The following is a 21,380-nucleotide window of genomic DNA, read 5'->3' on the forward strand; positions in this document are numbered from 1 at the left end:
GTATTAAAATTTAATTGTTTTTTGACTTTCTTTAAACATCTAAAGTTTCAGCAAGAATGTGTTCAAGTCACACATGCCGTGGAGCTGCTGGCAAATAACACCTCCATGAATTATAACAATGTTAAATACATTTAATTCAGAAGTGCGTGCAGTAACAACTGTGTGAAAACAACCACAAGACGATACACCATGATGAATATTCTAATATGATAGACCATGAGTAGTCAGAGCAATTGACGGATGGGTCAGAGTAGTCAGAGCAATTGACGGATGGGTCAGAGTAGTCAGAGCAATTGACGGATTGGTCAGAGTAGTCAGAGCAATTGACGGATTGGTCAGAGTAGTCAGAGCCATTGACGGTTTTGGTCAGAGTAGTCAGAGCAATTGACAGATTGATCAGATCAGAGTCATTGACAGACACAGACATATATATTAAAGTAACTCAAGGACAAGATGTGAACATCCAATATTTTAATGATATTGTAAACACAGTGGAAATTTATCGTCAAATCTATTGAGACAAATGTAGAGGACAAATAAACTCAGCTCTATTATATTAGAGTTGTACATTCCTAGGTAATTGAGTAGGTCCTTAAGGAACAGTGCCAGGCATACTTTGTTTTCATTTATACAAAGTCAATCAAACCTACTAAAGCACAAAGTCAAAGTTTTGTTTTTGTCTGATTTCACATTTAATATGAAAAATAACAAATGTAGGGCAATAATAGGTTAATAAATAACAAATGTAGGGCAATAATAGGTTAATAAATAAATGTATGAAGACAAATGGCAATGAGTGTAATGTTTGATAACACAATAACCAAAACTTTAAGTCGCTCTTCACATCAAAAATACTGAATATTTGGTAAAGATGATATTCTCTACAGCATGTAACCTTTTACAATTCAGTAGTTGAATGGTTGCATTTGTGACACATTTATACTGAGGGTATGATAATGAACTTGAAATTATTCATGCCACTTGAGTTTGTCACAGAAGTGGAAACAAAATATTCTAAAATTTGCACTGTATATATTTACTACATGACCATGGTGCATATCATTCACAGTGTGACATTTAATGTGAAATATCACTGCCTGATATTTCACACCAAATGTAGGGATAATTACAAATTAAAGTTTATTTTGAAAAAAATGAGGTCATGAATGTGTACATGTAAATAAAGAAACAGCACAGTGATAAAATGTACACATCACTTCACATCTAGCGCTAAATACAAGGTATATAGTTGCATTTTGAAACACTGACTGATGTTTATATGGAAACACTATGTACAAAGTGAATGACGGCAGCACCCCAGTGACTGCAAATATTATGGTTCCATTGGTTAAGTGTTTATTTATCATTAACTGACAGAGTGGATAGGAAAGTCTACAATGCTATCATCACCAATAAACACAAGATAAGATTTCTAAAACATTGTAGAAACTACTACTCCAATTAAGTAGTGTGAATCCATAACCTTAATGTCTTGTATTAAGCTGTACAGTCATGCATCCACTATGGCTGTAAATGTAATCAATCAAACAGAACTTAAATATGCATAAATAAATCGGCACCATTCACTCATAATAATGGCACAGTAATCAGGACCATACACACATAACAATGGCACAGTAGTCCAACAAACTGTTCAAAAGATCATGGAAAAACAGACATACACACATACATACATACATACATACATACATACATACATACATACATGTAAAAAACAAACAGACAGAGTAATCCCATAGATTCCTATCATGTGCTACTGGAATCAACAAATGGAATTTAAATGGCACCAGTAAATTGGTTTCATTGTGACATTCGACAGTGTCACTTATTTCTTAAAATGTATTTTTTAAGCTCCATTAAATGTGTTTATTATTTGTTTTCAAGATGCCGATAAGATTTTATATATATTTTATTTATTTGCCTTGGTTTCAAAATCCTCGACAAAATTCCTTTCTGAAATTATCGAAGCTACAATGTAGTGGTAGCATGACATTCCTTCTCATTATGTTTATAATCCTCATAAAAGTTTTTCTATCTTCCTATTTCTGCCTGCTTCAATGTTGTGGAGGCACTATTTCTCAATTTGGTTAGAGCAAAGGAATTTTTAACTACATTAGAAGTATTCCATAAGTATTCTTTTAATAGTCTATATGATCCCAGCTTCTTTTGGTGTTGACCTGATTTGTTGCTATGTAAACATTCTTTGCATCCACTTTATGATAATTTATTTATGTATATAACGGAAGTGATTACTCTTATTTTTCAAGGTGTTACAGTTAGAATTCCAAGTGTAGCTCTGTTTAACATGTTCAAGGTTTGTTTAACGCCTGACACCCAATTTTTTACTTCTTTAGGAATTGAGCCAGTACTTTATCATCTGAATTCTGCTTAAAACTCTGAAAGATATCACCCTAGTTTGAGAACACAAGTTACATGTTTTCAAAATTTAACATATTATACATATTAAACAAGACACTTCACGATGAGCCTCTTTTGCGGTCAGTAATATTTACAAAAATTATTATTGGCGATCCGCCCCGCTAGCATTGCCCTTAAAATCACTTTTGTGTGTGTGTGATTTTTCAGTGTTTTCACGTATTAACTCTTCTGTGATTTTGTTGATAAAAAGAACATCAAATCTACTTATTAGTGTAAAAGTCTATGGCATCAACTAAAAATTCTTTCATAAGTTTGTCTTCGATGTAACATATTTCTTTGTTATAACCTCGAGTGGTATCTCCCAGAAGAAAGCATAATAACTCTTCGTTATTCAATTGCTTGAAGTTATCAGATAAATTTGTTTCTTTCATCTTCAATAACATTTATTTTATTTTACACATTAAGTTGTCCCTTTTTATTTTAAAACTTGAACATTGCAAAATAAAATGTTCAAGAGTTTCTTCGTCTTTTTCACAACATGGACAAATTATGTCATCTTCACTATTATTTTCCCATTTTCTTTTTTCATATGCTAACCCAAGAGTACATGATCTTTCTCTGAATTTTTGCTGTGCTCCTTAAAAGTTATTTATTGACTGAAGATATTTCTCACTTTTCAAGCTAGTTTTGAATTTTCTATAATAATTAAGGCTTGATTTTAACTTACACTGTTGTTACACTGTATCAACATAATCCCAATGCAACTTTGAACTATGAATGAACTGTAAATGCTGCCTTCAATCCAGAAAATACTATCACAAAACGGTTGGAAAAATAAACTTAACAGCAGAATACATCCTTGCAATAAAATAAAGTGATTTCTAAAGACTGAATGTTTTTTTGCGAACTTCGTATACGGGCCCGGTTTTAGTTAGTTAGCTTCACGTTCATGTCCTACCATGGCAACAGCCGAAAACATGTTGCTTGTTTTTGAGCGGAGCGGATCCCCAACCAGCCTACCAACTTGTTTTATAAACTGGCTTGGCAATTCCCATCACCAATTAGACAATGTCACAGCATTTCGGCTACTTTTCCAAACAAATCCAAAATCACTCGATAATTTTGTTTACTTTACATTCATTTTGTACTATGATTACATTTTAGGTTTTGATAATTTCAATGCATACATGTATACTCACAAAAATACCCCCAAATAAGAGAATTTAGTATATAGCCTTGACAAAAAAGCATTATTTTTTCTTGTCTTAATATTGCTTTTTTTTTCTATCTGTTGTAACTTCATGTGGAAATCCTAATGAGATTTGAAGTTCAGTTCACAACTAACGGTTTTGAGGCTGCAAATTAATAAATATTGCAGTCACTGACATTTATTTTGTATTTACATTTGCAATGAGTTCCACAGTATCTTTTTCTTACTGGTGTGGCTACAGTGACTGTGTAGTGTTTTTGTTTTGTTGATTGTTGTTTCTTTTGTGTTCTAGGAATTTTGTACAAAAATCAACAACGGTTAAATAGGTATATTATTTCCATTTTGCAGTATATCATAGACAGTACTTGTATACTTTGTTATCCAGCATAAATATCGGAGATTGTAATGTTTATTTCGTTCATTATTATGTTGTACGATGACGCTTTCTCCGGGGCCTTCAGGGTCCCATGTTGACTATGGTCCGGCCCGTTTACTTACTTGTTGTCAGTGTCTGTGTGGTATATACAAAATACGACCTAGTAAACGTCAGAATATTAAAAAAACAAAAACCTAAAAATCAGTTGCCCATGCAAAGAGAGACATAGAACCAAAATAATCTGTCAGTCGTCGCTATCCACAGCATCGAAATGATTTTACACATCGAAATTGAGAATCGCAGGTGTAGACATATTGCATAAAAATGAACACTAAATACATCTATCCCGGCTAGCAATCGAATCATCAATCTTCATGAGTGACGTAACTGGCATTTCCATCTATTTGCTTCTATTCCCACTATCCTAAAACGCTCAAGTGAATGTTGTCAAATTCGCGAGTGTGCGTATTTTCGTACAATGGCGTAAACATTGCTACAATCAAAAACACGATGATAAAGAAATCCATTCTGGGCTAGTACCATTGTCAAATTCTGGGGAGTACAGGACTATTTATATGGGAGACGTTACAATAAGGAACTATTACAATTGCCCCATTTGCATATCAAAATCCTTTATTGAAACAGAGCATGTTCTATATCCACCAAAAAACAAAGTTGTTATGTTTCTAGACACACAACAGACTCGAAACAATAGAAACCGCCTGATCCGAGCAACCTGCGTTCTTGAAAATTTAGTCTTATCGCCCTTGCGTTTCCGAGCAAAAAACTTAGAGGCCAAAAACGACCGATTTTTGTCCAATCTTCTATGAATCTTTTCATTAAATAGCTAATTCAGTCCAGCAGTTAGATAGGGTATTTATTAGAGACACTCAGAGAACCAAAATTTGGAATGTGAATCGCTCCGGCAACGAAAAATCGGCGAAAATAGCCAAGGGGTGAGGAACTGCATTTCAAAACATATTTTATATATAGAATATATAATTATGAAATGTATTATGTAATGTGTCCAATGCATTTGGGGAATTATAAACTACGTCACAGATGTCTGTTTTTGGTGAATGTACTGCAGACATACAGCTATAACTAAACTTATCTGTATTTGGTGAATGTACAAGTACATGTGTAAAACTGCAGACATACAGCTATAACTGAACTTATCTGTATTTGGTGAATGTACAAGTACATGTGTAAAACTGCAGACATACAGCTATAACTGAACTTATCTGTATTTGGTGAATGTACAAGTACATGTGTAAAACTGCAGACATACAGCTATAACTGAACTTATTTGTATTTGGTGAATGTACAAGTACATGTGTAAAACTGCAGACACATTGTGTTCATACAGCTATAACTAAACTACATTTGTATGTTTGTATTATTGTGACTAAAGACATTCTTTCAAAGTATGATGGTATGCTTGTGGTCATGAAAAACACAAACACAGACTACACCTGGTGGTCACTGCAACTATGCATAACATATCATCACCATTACAAGTAGCAATTATTCCTGAAATGTACATTGCACTGTTGGAAGGATAGTTTGAGAGAATTTGTGATGAAAATCTGGGCAATTGTAGCGATAAAATACGACAACATATAGCAGTGATGTACAACAATATATAGCAGTGATATATGGCAATATATAGCAGTGATATATGGCCATATATATAGCAGTGATATAATACAATATATGGCAGTGATATATGGCAATATATAGCAGTGATATATGGCAATATATAGCAGTGATATATGGCAATATATAGCAGTGATATAATATAGATATAGCAGTGATATAATATAGATATAGCAGTGATATAATATAGATTTAGCAGTGATATATGGCAATATATAGCAGTGATATATGGCAATTTATAGTAGTGATATATGGCCATATATATAGCAGTGATATTATATAGATATAGCAGTGATATTATATAGATATAGCAGTGATATATGGCAATATATATCAGTGATATATGGCCATATATATAGCAGTGATATATGGCAATATATATCAGTGATATATGGCCATATATAGCAGTGATATATGGCCATATATAGCAGTGATATATGGCAATATATAACAGTGATATATGGCCATATATAGCAGTGATATATGGCAATATATAGCAGTGATATATGGCAATATATAGCAGTGATATACGGCCATATATATAGCAGTGATATAATATAGATATAGCAGTGATATATGGCAATCTTACAAATTAATTAGGAACAATAATACAAACAGGCTTATCAATTCAATGGAGTCTTCAATTGCCAATCAAAAACAATTGACTCACAGAATCTGTCAATTTAAATATTATCAGATTTTCAGTTTGTATTACTATTTTATTGGAAAAAAAATATTGTACATAAACATTACAGTATATTTTCATTCATTAATATAATCAATGATAAACACTGATAAATACAATTACCTCAAGACAAATCACTTCAAACCTTTGGACACTATAATATTTCCCACCAATATTTTAGTAAAACATTTTGCACATTTATTCATTGTTTTTTTTATACAAAATTGGCATAATTTACTATTTGTTTCAGGTCTGGGTAAATATTTTGGAAACGCATTATGTGTTTTTATTTTTTGAAAGGTAACAAAAAGTGAAATTATTATTATGGAATAAAATAAAACTTGTTTGAATTGATGGCCAACACAGTGCACAGTTGTAATAGGATACAAAATTACTCACAAGGTCACATTAGCAGCATTGCAAACAAGATAGGAATGTGAATGCCCAACTCACATGACATTTTGGACAAACAACATTGCCTAACTTTGTTCTTGTAGCATTGATTGTAGATTGCCTAACTTTGTTCGTGTAGCGCTGTTTGTGTATTGCCTAACTTTGTTTTAGTGGTTTTTGAGGTTACATTGCCTAACTTTGTCCTTGTTGCTTGGTGGTTACATTGCCTAACTTTGTTCTAGAGGTTTTAGTGGTTACTGGGGTATATAGCCTAACTTTTGTCTAGTGCCTTAGGTGTTTGTATTTAACCATTCTACTGTTTTCTTCCAACAGTGCGATGCTGATAATTTTTTGCCCAAAACACCCACTTGATGCAGATGAATCAAAATTCACATACACATTTGTCTGTGTGTGTTAAGGATAGAATCAAAATTATTAGCCCTCTTTGGCTTCTTATGAGGTCTGAAATACGAACTCATGGGGGGTGGGGTGGCGGTGAAATCACAAATAATCAAAGGAAAGATACATAGCAAACAAGAACAGGATATATTACCAACCTGGTGTGAAATAAACTTGACCTGATGTGATTACCGGTACTTGCCCAATATTAAGGGACACATGGAAGTAAACTAACCTCAAACTCCTTTGGTTCAAACATATGCCTGAGTATAACAACACATTCATGTCTCTTTCTGGATTCTCCCATCATTTTAGTTCTTTCAGGTCTCCATTCAAGCAACCTAGAAAATATATTCCGGTATATCGTATCATATCTAGATTGATCTGATATAGCATGAATATATTCCGGTATATCGTATAATTTCTAGATTGATCTGATATAGCATGAATATATTCCGGTATATCGTATAATTTCTAGATTGATCTGATATAGCATAAATATATTCCGGTATATTGTATCATATCTAGATTGATCTGATATAGCATAAATATATTACGGTATATCGTATCATATCTAGATTGATCTGATATAGCATAAATATATTCTGGTATATCATATCATATCTAGATTGATCTGATACAGCATAAAACACTGTGGAACAAATGTATCTTGTATTTCAATACAATTTTAGTTTATGATGTTGAACAGTATACACACTTTTTGTCACCATGACAATCACAATGTGTGCAATAAATAATGAGTCCCAATCTAAAATTCTAGCATGTCCTGTTTGTAGCTGTTATTATGTTCTTATGCTGTAAAAGCACATATTTGATGCAAATCGACAGTCTGACCTCTGTTTGAAAACAATGTACAATTGCACTTTCAAAACAGTCAGGCACATCGTGACAAATTAGTAAGTAAAATTTATTTGATCAAGTTGTTGCAAAATAAGGTAAATGATAACAATTTTATAAGTGCAAGTTATAAAGGTGAAGTGTAAAAATTCAAGCGACCAGCCCAAAATTATATTAATACTGACCATGCATATGTATTTTTCTGAAGCTGAACAAATTATTTATACATGTATGTAAACAACTCATAACAGTGTTATATTTTCATGAGCACACTCTCTACAGATGTATAGTCAAATACCTAAAACTGTTATCAAGCATAACTACGGTAAATTCTGCAATTGTGAAGCAGTTAGGTTTTACTCGACAGACGTTGTGTTCTTAGCACAGTTTACATTTCCTGCCCATTATGCCCTGATTCATAACAGAAATCAATCCAAGTTATGTTCTCACAGTTCAAGTTATGTTCTCAAATTATTTCCCAAACAATATTTCGAACAGCGTTCAAAATCAACTCTATCTAGTTTTCTAGAAATAAACACACACAGAATAAAATACTTGTATCTTCAAGCTTCACCATTAAAACACCATTTTGAGCACAAAACTTCAGTGTATAATGACACTGAAATATTGCTGAAGTGAAGCTATGCGAACACAAACAGAAATGATGCTGATGCCACATTGCAGCAAACCCATACTTTTGTTCATGCGAACCTGAATCAAATCAGAAGTCAAATAAGTCTATGTGACACCAGTACTGTATACTGACACGAGTATTAAAAAACTTACTTTTCTTGTGAATTTTTTTTCTTTTTCTTTTTCTTAGTCTTTTTCTTCTTTGATGGATCAAAACGGCCTTTGAGTTGAAATTGGGCTAATTCAACAGTTATTCTATGACCCCGCATGTCATAACCATCAAGAATTTGGAGAGCAAGATCTACAGACTCTCTCTGAAAACAAAAACACATTCTTATTGACCTGACACAGTCCCAATCACAAGATATTAAACTAAACTGGGGATTAATTAAAGTCAGTGTGTCGAAGGTTGATGTAAAAATATGTTTTGCAGTACCAATCCTGCATTTTACGAAATAACCCAAAATAAAAAATAAATTGTATGTGGCATAACAAATTGTCTGTGTCCAAGCCATCTTTTCCATTCTGCTCCTCTGCCTACCTTGCATATACTACTCAGCAATTGGGCCCACCAACAAATAATTAGAGAGGTAGGATTACCTCTGCCTTCCTTGCATATACTACTCAGCAATTGGGCCCACCAACAAATAATTAGAGAGGTAGGATTACCTCTGCCTTCCTTGCATATACTACTCAGCAATTGGGCCCACCAACAAATAATTAGAGAGGTAGGATTACCTCTGCCTACCTTGCATATACTACTCAGCAATTGGGCCCACCAACAAATAATTAGAGAGGTAGGATTACCTCTGCCTACCTTGCATATACTACTCAGCAATTGGGCCCACCAACAAATAATTAGAGAGGTAGGATTACCTCTGCCTACCTTGCATATACTACTCAGCAATTGGGCCCACCAACAAATAATTAGAGAGGTAGGATTACCTCTGCCTACCTTGCATATACTACTCAGCAATTGGGCCCACCAACAAATAATTAGAGAGGTAGGATTACCTCTGCCTACCTTGCATATACTACTCAGCAATTGGGCCCACCAACAAATAATTAGAGAGGTAGGATTACCTCTGCCTTCCTTGCATATACTACTCAGCAATTGGGCCCACCAACAAATAATTAGAGAGGTAGGATTAGCAAGAGGTAATTGTGTTCTGGGGGCAGGAATTAATGGATTTGGGAAGAGGTGATCAAAAATAACAAATCATGATGAAGATTCATTTAGAATACTCAAGAACATTATTTCCTTTTCAATCTACTCCTGAACTGTGATTAATAAAGCAGACTACATTGTAGAGATGTATGAATTGCCATAAAACAGTCAACAGAAAGGGAAAGCTGTTGCCATAAAAGTGAGTCAAGATTACCTTTAAATAACAGCATCTACCATCACCTTTCAGATTGCCAATTTCATCAAGGTAGAGTTTTATTTTGGGTTCATTTGTCTGTTCATCTACCATAATAATTCCACACTTTGACATCAAATCTTGAAACTCTTGTAATGTTGTATCATACGGCAATCCAGTCACATAAACATTACGATTTTTCTTTTCTTCCATTTCAAACCATCCTGAACAATTAATTGTAAATCATCAATAATTTAGTGTACTTGACATTTAAAATCATATATCACTACCCAATAAGTGTTGCTATCAGTAAATATACATCTGAGAAACTGTTTTGGACACATTCAAAAAGTAGACAATATGTAGTCAACCAACACATTTAATGTCACATATACCTTCATCTGCTTTTCTTTTGTGTGCTTTTTGTGATTCCATAATTTTTGAATCAGATGTTGTAGCAAAACATGGCGACTGTTCAACCTTTGTAGGGTTACTGGCAGACTGTTTACTTTCTCCAACCACCAATTCATGTGCTCCATAGTTGGCTTGGTACTGTGCTATGAAATCATCATCTATCTAAGTACAAATGTAGATTAATATTATGTTTTATAAATGTATTGCTATATACACACAACAATGGTGATATATTCACTTTAGGAAACCATGCTTGTTTACTATCATCTCATTCATACACACAACATTGGTGATATACTCACTTTAGGAAACCATGCTTGTTTACTATCATCTCATTCATACACACAACAATGGTGATATACTCACTTTAGGAAACCATGCTTGTTTACTATCATCTCATTCATACACACAACAATGGTGATATACTCACTTTAGGAAACCATGCTTGTTTACTATCATCTCATTCATACACACAACAATGGTGATATACTCACTTTAGGAAACCATGCTTGTTTACCATCATCCCATTCATACACTGTACCATCATTGGGATCTGTGTACGTGTAAGCATCTGAAGTTTCTTGCTTTACAGCACTAATTTGTTCTTGTTCTAGTTGATGGGCAAATTCAGTATCCATAACAAGAGCTGATACTGTGAAAATAAATAATCAAATATTGATATCATGAACATTAATTTAAAAATAGCTGTATTGCCCTCAAACATTTCCAATAATATCAAAATCATTGAGATGACTTAAAAGTTTACACATGGGAGTTAAATTATAGTTAAGTGTGTAATAATAATAATGATAGCCTCTATTGGAGTCATTTCCAAAAAATTGACATAGATCAAAAGTACAATAAAGCATGATTTGTCATTCTATGACAAAACAGAGGGGGAAAAAACATACACTAGGAGAAAAAAACAAAAACAAAAAAACAAACATGCCTGAAAATGGGTTAGAAATGCATTTTTATAAAGTAAATGTAAGGATTACTTAATTAGATTTCTGTGAACCTGCCGTTTTTTTTTTAACGTTCTTTCTCATTCATATATTTATTTTGCTAGACATTATAGCATGACCATATTCTTTGTACATTAATAATAATAAAGCTTGTATCAGTGTTGCCCTCAAAAAACTGTCTAATTGCGTTGAGAAGGATCTGTCTTCCAGTTTTTCTATAGCTGACATTTCAATAAAAAGTGCTCTTCATCTTCAATATCAGTATCGCGTACCATACAGCTTCTTTCAGTAATGTTAATTTTATGGTATCTGCCCATTTCAATTTGTCAAACATTAGTTTGGTCATTGATGATCTGTGTAGTGGGTTATTTACTGTCATCAAATAATTTCAAATAAGTTTTAATAAAATAAGTCAAAATTCAGTTCTAAATTTTTTGTAAGTACAAGTTTATTTCTGTGGTTACCGGTAATACCATTATTGTCATTGTTTAGAGAACTCCTACTGTTTATTCTGAAGTTTATTTCGAGTGCTGTAGTAATATTTGTAAATATGTAGTTAATTTTTGTTTTAGGATGGAGGTAAATAGTTTTCTGAGAGAATTGAAAAGAGTGATTCCTCTAGTCACCAGGGTCAGTGATATCACCCTTTTTAAATAGGTGTGATAATGCCGAGATTCCAGGATCTTGGATAGAAACCACTACTGATTGAATAATTTTTGTAGAGGTTTTATTAGTGTATGTCTACTTATCATTTCTTACACAATCAGATCCTTGAGATATACCACTTTTTAGTTTGCTGATTGCATTTTGTATTTCCAGTTCAGATATTGGAAGCCAACTTGATCATTATCCTTTCCTATATGTAAGCCAAAGTTATGGTTGCTGTCTTGGCTGAAATCTTATACACAGCATCAAGTCTTGCTCACATGTTCATTTCAGATATGACTATTAATGTTGCTGCGCCAGGTCCAATACCAGCACTTGTGATCATGGACCATACAACATGTTCTGCATTCCTAGAAATGCATGTATATTTTGTATACAAGAGATCATGGTGATTGTTGTACTATTTTTCCACAAATTCATGGTTTGCAGATCTTCATCATGTCAACAAACTTGCCAGTTTACTACTAGAACTGAGCAAGCATGTTGTCAGATTTCTTCATGGGATTTATGCTCTGCAGCTGCACAGTATTTTTATCATGTGATATTTACATGATATTTTGACCATAGTGCTGAATCAATTTGACCTTGAATTCAAGTCTATTTCGTTTCTTAACTGGTTTTATTTCTGGCGCAAGGCAGTGTAAAAGTTAACTTATCTCAATGCTTCTGGGCATGCATAGAAAGATTTCTATTCATTGGGTGTAACAGGGTGTAGCAGAGACACTTAATGCTTCAGTATCTTAATGATTTAAAGTAGCAACTCACGTTCATGGCCTCCCATTTTAACTCCTTTTTTCTAGCTAACAATTGCTACGTTCACGCTATGGGATCTCGGCACGTGCCAAAATTTTTAATCCTTTGTGTTTGCAGAGGAATTACAGCAGTTACATTCACGTTAGTTGGGACCCACTTGGAACCTACTCGGCTCATGCCGAAATCAGGCCCTCATGAGTTGATCAGTCATTTGACCCAAACATGGAAAACAATACGCATATGATGATTAATGATGTAAGGTTATTACGAAGATACCTCAAAGTATGCACGAAGACAGTACAACGGCATACTTTATTATTATACATCTTTTCCTACCAAGGATACATCATGGGAATGCCGCTGTAACTTATGGTGTTACGGTGACAGATGTATAATAATAATTGTAACATTGAAATTATATCCATTTATTATGAATCATCGTTCACATGAATGGCAAAGAAGATTCGAAAACCAATTTTTTTTTTACGTTGATGTAACATTGCAAGAAATTACCGGTCACAGCAGCAAATAAATATACGTCGCTGACGACAGTTTGCATTCATTTCATTCATTACTACAGCATCCGACCATATATAGCTGCACTTCCCTCCATCGTCATGTCATACTAGTATGAATCAGTACATGTACTCTTAAATTCACCTCCGCGGGTGTGATTTCAGTTCGTGCCTAGCGCTCAGGCAGTAGCGTTCTGCGCGAGGAGTTTCGATCCCAAGCATATATCGGGACCAAGATCAAGCTTTTTTCGGCACATGCCGACTCGATCCCGACTGCTCACATACACATTTCGGCACATGCCGACTCGGTCCCAAATCTTGGCACGTTTAAGCAAATAACAGGACCTTTGATTGACAGTATGCAAATCGAGGTTGTACTCGTCATAGTTCATTCAATCACGCGCATGTGCAATTATTCTCAAATAAGTTCTCGCATGCTAGCAAACCAAACATTATATTTCCTCAGTGTTTTTTCCTAATTTTTATCATTACATTATGCGTGGTGTGAAAAAAAAGAGAGGAAGAAAGAAGATGAAGAAGATTTCTATGTCAGAAGAGGCAAATGCTAAACTGAAGCTAATTAGACCGTGGATCATTTTATGACCAGCACAACGATGAAGTTTTCAGTTGGTATTTCGATGAAGAAACTGGCACTGACAACGACAGCTCAAGTGGATGCGACTCGAGTCGCAGAGCTCTGTACTGTGTACAAAAATCTGATGGCGATATGACAACATCTGATTGTTTTACAGAACAACGACGAGGCTCGGTTAAGGAAAAATTATGACACCTACAGCATGACAATAACATCCGGCGACCATCGTCGGTAGTACAACAACATGTTTTGTACGTACATCCGTGCGGGCGTTATACAAAAAGTATCATCCTTCAGAAAACATTCACAGCTTGCGTACGATCAACGGAAAATAAACAAACAAAAATGCATTGCTTAGTAGTGAATGATCACGGTAGCGAGATCTGGTCATGCTGCATTTCACATTTTTGATTATTAATCAGTAGTGATTATAATAACGTACAAAAAATAAAATGCAAGTAAAATTCAACTTTATTTCACCGTAAGCGAATGATTCCGGTCGCATGTAAACGCTTGATGCGATACGATATCTGCCATGTTTCCTGTAGCTGGAGATGTGTTCTTTGATCTGATAGGTCAAGTCGTTAATTAACCAATCAAAATGCCGGATGATGCAAACGTAATCAAATTACCATAGCTCATTTAAATAATGTATGTTAATGTATGAACGCAACATGGAAGAGATTTGCCGATGTTGGCGATCTTATAGCTTCGATTTTGACAGGAAACCGGCATGATTTTTTTTTTTTCAAATCAAGAAATTAGTTATTTTCGAAATATAAACTGAGCATCTGAAGAATAAGGTAACATTGTTTACTGTGATAACAGCTCATTTTAAACAGAACATTTTCACGTAGTTTTAGTTTAGTGTTTAAGGACTTACCGCGAAATTTGTGAAATTAAAAACTGTGCGAATATTTTATACTTCTGCAGTAGACTAAATAAACATGTCTCAAGAGATTATAGACAGATTTCCTAAAATTTGTTAGAAACAAAACTAATTTTTTTGGATAAAAGCCCGTCGTACAGTAGCAGTGAGGGACTTCTGCGATTGCATCTATCACTACTAATCGGTAACTGGCAGTCAATCAGACGGCTCCCAATTCACGATGATTACATGCCAAAATGGTGCTTAATTTAGATGTAAAATACAATGTTTCGTGGCATTGGCACCTAATTGAAGGTGGTGCTTAACTGAAGACAAATACGGTATTCGTAGATTTTTTATTGAAAATACATGGAAGAGAAGCCATGATGTTTTGGTGATAAAAGGTCACCTTCAAAGGACCGCCCCCTGTTTAATAATTCATGAGATGACTTAATATTTACTGGGCATTTCGAAGTGTTTTTACCGACCCCATCAAAACGCTGGTACGAATGACGCGTTTCTGATTTATATATTCAAGAGTAGTTGTTCTGGTCCAACGATTTTACATCAAATGTCTATGTCTATACGTTAATTTTCAATTCCAATAGTCTAGAAAGTATGATGAAGTGTGACAAGGCAGTAATTCCCGTTTTAACGTGCAAATATGCAAATTAGCCTTTTTCTCATCTTCAATTTTTTGTGAATTCTGGGGTTTTAAATTGAAATAGCTGATAGACACTTTGGCCATTTGCCTTGAAATTTTCACACATTATTGACAAGGTGCTCCCCCTTCAAAATGTGTCTGGACAGTTTATTACGGCGAGTGGAACAAAAATAACAAGTCCGCAATTAACATGGATATATAAATTATGCAAAAATAAAAAGGAATGAACTTTGAGGTCATGCTGTGCGACTTTGAAAGTCGTTAGTGAGATGAGTGGACGCATTTGAATTAGTAGTATACCAAGATATCCAGTGATGTAATTTTACCCAAAAACAGACTTGAAGTTTTTAAGCTAAATTTGTTAAAACCACTTTTGCCTAAAAAAGCATATTTTTGACCCAAAATCAAAAACGCATTCTTGATATTTAAAAATGAAGACAAGTTTTACAAAGTTTGTATAATAAGCTTTCAGAAAATGTATAACATGTTGAATATATAACATCATCTTCATTGTCTAATTACACAATTAAAAAGCAAGCCAAATAAACTGCATCTCTACCTTAATTCACAATTTATTTTTTAGCTTATTCTTTTATTTATTCTTTTTAAAACATACATTTTCAACAGTATATTGTGAATAACTCATGACCAAATAATTTTTTTAAAAAGCATAGACACATTCCTTTGCGTGAAGTTCACTCGAACTAGAGACATAATTCCAGAAGACGTACCTACACTTTATGCAATTTTTTTTTAAATTATGCTAATTAATTCATGACGTGGCAGTTTCCAAACTCATGAATATTCATTAATTTGTGGGTCAATACATTTTAAAAGGGATGATATATTATTTTGGGGGCAAGAGTTAGAAAGGGAGAATTAGCAATCATTGGGGGGTCAATATAATAGAAAGGAATCATGATTATTATGTCTGTTGGTCATGTGCATGTGACTTGCAGCTGTTCGTACTCCCACTTGAATTGACTGGCTTCCATTGGAGGTAGTATTTACTTGTTGTGTGTTGTGTTATTGTGTGGAGTTGAGCTCTTGATATATTGAAGCTTTTTGCTGTATATGTCTTTAACATCTTTCATATCTTTTGTAAGACTGTCAAGTCTATGATTCAAACTTGAAATCTCTGAGTTTCCAGGGCACTGTCTTGTCCTCTGTACCCCGAGGGTCTTCATACAACTGATTGGATTTAAGACATATTTATAGTGATACTGTTTTTAATAACTTCTAAAAATATAGTAAACCACTGGATTTGAGCCTGCGATCTCTCACATTGCTGACAGTATAAAATCCACTGAATCATGTGGGAAGTCAGGCAAAGAAATATTTTGATGTAATACTTGTTTTTATTGCAAGTTAGTGTTTGTGAGAAAAGACAGGCATGGATGAAATTTGAACCCAGGCCCTAAACAGACAAGTGACCCAAAAGACCATGACTTGATAAGATTATAGGTATAAAGATATACTTCATATTTCAATTATTTAGTCACAATTGTCAACAATACTGCCAATTTGGTGTTTTCTGCTTGTGTAAACAATGTGTATGCAATGACATCTTAGTGTACATCTTGGGTATGGACCAATTCGGTGTTTGCCATTTTTGTTGACCATACCTGACCCGACCCTAACCCTAATTTCCAGACACATTCCTGTTGATATTGCGACTTGTGTCATCCCATGGAGATAATTGTAGCTCAATAATGACACTCTGTTGTGCACTGTATGCTGGTAAGATGGAATGATGTCAAATAATTAAACAAGTGGTGGTATAAAACTTAATTTCCAGAGAAGAATTAATGCTTCTACTTATATTGGGCCATGTATTTTCGAGTAAATATTGTAAAATCTGTATTAGAAGCAGCATCCCTAATAGAAGTCACACACATTCTTTTTGAACAACTGAAAACCAAAAAAATCACAATTTCTCATATGTGTAGATGCTCTAATAGAAACTGCATCCCCTCTGTTGTATTGTACCATTTTAATAGAAACCGCAGCTTCTAATACAGATTTTGCAGTACCTGTCGTTTAATTAATTTCCAGTTTATCTCTTGTTCGACTGTCAGTTTAACTCGTAAATTCTTAAATATTTGTTATTCATTTAGTTTTGCATGTGGAGTTTCGTGAGTTTTATTATTTTTTGCACGAGGTTCTTTGTTTAATTTTTATGGTGTGGTATGTTTCAGTTTATTTATGTTTTTCACTTTAGCTCTGATCGGGCCTCAAACCCACTGCCTTTTCAAGCTAATTTTGTTTTATCTTGATGGCACGCTTGTGTACCACGCCACTACGTTGGTCGTTAAGTGGTGCTCATTTTGCTAACTCCTTTGCTGATTAGTTCAATGGGAAAACCAAAATGATTGCTTTGGTCCCAGTGAGTGTTTATCTAGTGGGATTCAAACCCTTGGCGTTGGTATTAGGCGTTTTTTTTTTATTTCCCATGTTTGCCTCACCGTAACCACTTCCCCATTTTATTGTGATTCTGGGAGTGTTAAACGATGTTTTTCCTCGCGCGTCGCGTCACGCCATGACCTAGTTTCAACAACACAGATATGTTGCAACAAAATGAGTGATCTTTGGTGTTATTATCATTATATTGTCACATAATTATTCCACCTTATTGGTAATGTCTTAAGTATCTTTATTGTAATTTGTATATACCAATTTGTTTATACCGAGCAAACAACCCCCATTAAAGGGCATGTATTTTGTGACTTCACCAATTCATGTGTAGGTACAGCTTCTGGAATTGTGCCAAACAAAATGTTAAAATTTTATTGACGAATCGACTCATCCACCCTTTATTTACAGTAGTTCAAAGTTATCAAAGTGGTTGAAAATGAAATTGGAGAAAAGATCTGTTTATAATGAACGCATTTCAGGCATCACAAATACTGTATAAAAGTTACTGACAATAAAGATTTTTGCAAAAGTCAATGACATTTTTTTCGATTTACCTTTACAGTTCTAAAAAGCTCAAATTGGGGGGGGGGGGGGCAAAAATTCAAAAATGTTCTATTACAGCAGCCATTTTTAATACTTTATAAACACAACCATGTTGTTTTAGATGATAATCTACACTTGACCTGTAGTGTACCTGCAAACTACATTATTATTATAGGTTAAAACACAGTCCCTCTATCACCGGTCTCGAAACGCCTATTGTCTTAGGGGGATTAGCAATAAACATCCAGTGAATGCGTGTAGCGATTGTTGGCATCGCATAGTCACGTGACAGTAATGAGTCGCTTTCCATTTTGGACAACGTATGATCGAGTGCTCCGTATTTTATCTCTTGCTCTTAAGGTAGAGATGCAGTTTACCTGACAGGTATTTTAATTTGTTAATTAGGAAACCAAGATGACCTCCCTTGTCCACAAAACTGTATATTTTCGGAAAGCTTATTGTATGAATTTTAAAATTTTGATAGTATTTTTTTTTTATGGACACTGTAGTTTGGTATATGCACAAAAATGTGCTTTTTTGGTCAAAAGTGATTTAAAAAAAAAATAGCTTCTAAACCATGCTTCTGTTTCCTGTCAAAATTGGTTTATGGGTACATCTGTTTACTATGAAGAAAGTGCCGTCTTGAAAACTGTCTACCAGTTGTCAATTTTGCAGGGCAGCAGCTCAAATTTCACTACTTCAAGTTTATGCATAAATTAACACCCAGGCTAGTTGTCTGAACGATTGCTGTAACACTATTCAACTAAAAACAATGCCCCGACGGCGTTTTAAAGATAAACACATTGTCAATCATTTGTGAAAACTTCAAAACAAAAGGTCAAAGCGTCTAGGAGCTATTTTTTTTAAAGTTCTGGGATGTGCACTAAAAAGAAGCTGAGATAATTGCTAATTTGCATAACAATTCACTCAGTAAGAAGTTTGCTAATGCTCATAATTAAAATGGCTGTAACAGGTCCAAATTTAAATGTATATCGTTTTGTTAAAAGTTAAATATAGTGCATAATATGGAGATCCCGTCATTTCTTTTTTTCACCATGTTTCTTTTTTATTATTTATGTACAGCCTTGCTAAACCTTGCTAAGCATTCAAAAGAGAGAATGTTTTCACCTGTTATCTATATTTTAAAATCGTTTTTTTTTTAGTATGTTCCACTATTCACAATTCTACACAATTTTAACAGTCTATAGCCAAGACTGTTTGGATAATAAAAAGCAAAAAAAAAAAAAAAAATTAACTGTAAAATTACATGTATTTTACAATTTTTTGTTATTACGGAAGCGAAATACCATTAGTTAACAGGTGAGTTATTTTCCATTCTTTCATTTCAAATATTTCGTATTTTTTTCGATCTTGAAAATTTGACCATCTTTTTCCGACCTCCATTTTGTCAAAACATGTCGGTAGTTTTTAGGTTCCCTTTTCTCGCTTGATATGCTAGCAAAATCTTCAACTCGCATCGTTTTGGTGGGTGGAAGTGTATTTGCTTCGAGTGGGAGGGTTTATGAAAACTGTTTGATCTTGGTTAATCACATACAGCCGAACATCCTGAGAATAGTCGATTGTTGCGATAATGCGTCGCGGTTTTTAAATCGGGTGTTTTTATGTTGTTGTGATCACTAAATTCACTATTTTATGTGCTTTCGAAGGTGCCATTCACGTGAAAAGATGTTTTGTGCTGCTATAGATTCTTTGTGTCCCGAAAAATAGATCTTCTGTAAGTTTTTTTCGAAACTCGTGGTTCAACGCGACGCCATTTTAGATACCAAACTGTGCATAAATACATCAACGAGAGTTTCTCGTTTCAGTTCCTTCTTTGAGAATAACACAAATCTGATTTAGATAATAATACCCAATACTGGTTGTATTAAGATTAACGAATGAGTTGTGGGGTTATGGTATGTTTGGGTATCTGCTGTTTCGTTATATTCGGTGAAATACAACTTTGTATCTTTATTTACATTTTTATTTTATTTTTATATTGTCAGACGATAACGTGCAGCTGTTGAAGTCATACAAGTTCTAAACAACCATGCCTCATAAGAAGAACAGTTTTTGGAGGCCCAAGTGTCACTACAAGTGATTTGAAAAAAAGTCTCTAGTGAATGTGATGACTTTTCACAATCGCATGTTAAATGTAGAAATTATTATTTTCAGAGTGCTAGAAATGCTTTGTGTCTTACTTAGTAAACAAATAGTTGATGGATTGAAAATGACTGGTGAGTTGAGTCGCACGTATTTTATGTGAAATTGTTATTCACTGTAAAGTTTTCCAGTAATTGTTAATATGCTAGTATTTTAAAATTTATCTTACGAGTTTCGCCAAAACTGAATCTGATGACGGGCCTCTTTGATTTTTGGTATATTTTAAGATTTTATTTTTGTTTGTTTTTTCCCCGTGTAGAAGTGTCTAAATTCCTACTAAACCATGGAGTGGATTTGATATTGAGTGAGAGGTTCTGTCAAGACCCACTAGAAACCCACTTCAGTGAGCATCGGCACAGAGGAGAAGCAAATAACTTTTGGGTATTAAGAGAATGTCATCAGACTTCAAAAATCTAATCACATGCAGTGCATCACAGGCAATACAGGGAGACACAAAAGAAGGCCCTTACAGCAGATAGTAGATGATACTCCTCTTCCCAAACGGGAGCGTTATAATTTCTGTTTTTGAAACAATGTAAAATAGTAAAAACAAGCTATGCATGGCACAGTCCCCGTTAGTTATTAAATTTAAGAAATATAGTTTTGTTTATAGTAATATAGCTGGAATATAACCATGTCAGGAATATGGTTTTTTAACATTAAAATGATTGACATTTGTATCTGATCATCAAACAAGTAATTGTCCATATTTAGAGATATTGCTCTGGAACAGCATTCAAAATCAGTCATTTTGAATACATGTATATATATCACATGATGTATAACGAATATATAAAATTTGAATATAATCAGTCAAAGCATTTAAGAGTAGGCTCTATAAGCCC

At 34.1% G+C, this 21,380-nt stretch overlaps 1 protein-coding gene across 1 annotated transcript in view; it reads right to left on the reverse strand.

Annotated features, from left to right (window-relative positions):
• Positions 1–21,380, reverse strand: part of LOC100379084 (17S U2 SnRNP complex component HTATSF1-like) — a 66,927-nt gene that overhangs the window by 30,267 nt on the left and 15,280 nt on the right. The window contains exons 3-7 of the mRNA XM_085505160.1: positions 10,883–11,040; positions 10,370–10,550; positions 9,996–10,198; positions 8,767–8,927; positions 7,358–7,463 (exon numbers count right to left, since the gene is read on the reverse strand). Of these exons, the coding sequence (XP_085361286.1) occupies positions 7,358–7,463; positions 8,767–8,927; positions 9,996–10,198; positions 10,370–10,550; positions 10,883–11,026 (795 nt within the window). The 5' untranslated portion in view covers positions 11,027–11,040. The remainder of the gene's footprint in view (positions 1–7,357; positions 7,464–8,766; positions 8,928–9,995; positions 10,199–10,369; positions 10,551–10,882; positions 11,041–21,380) is intronic.

The sequence above is a fragment of the Saccoglossus kowalevskii genome, chromosome 11, assembly GCF_978046115.1.
Source record: "Saccoglossus kowalevskii chromosome 11, keSacKowa6.1, whole genome shotgun sequence".
NCBI classification, from domain to species: Eukaryota; Metazoa; Hemichordata; class Enteropneusta; family Harrimaniidae; genus Saccoglossus; species Saccoglossus kowalevskii.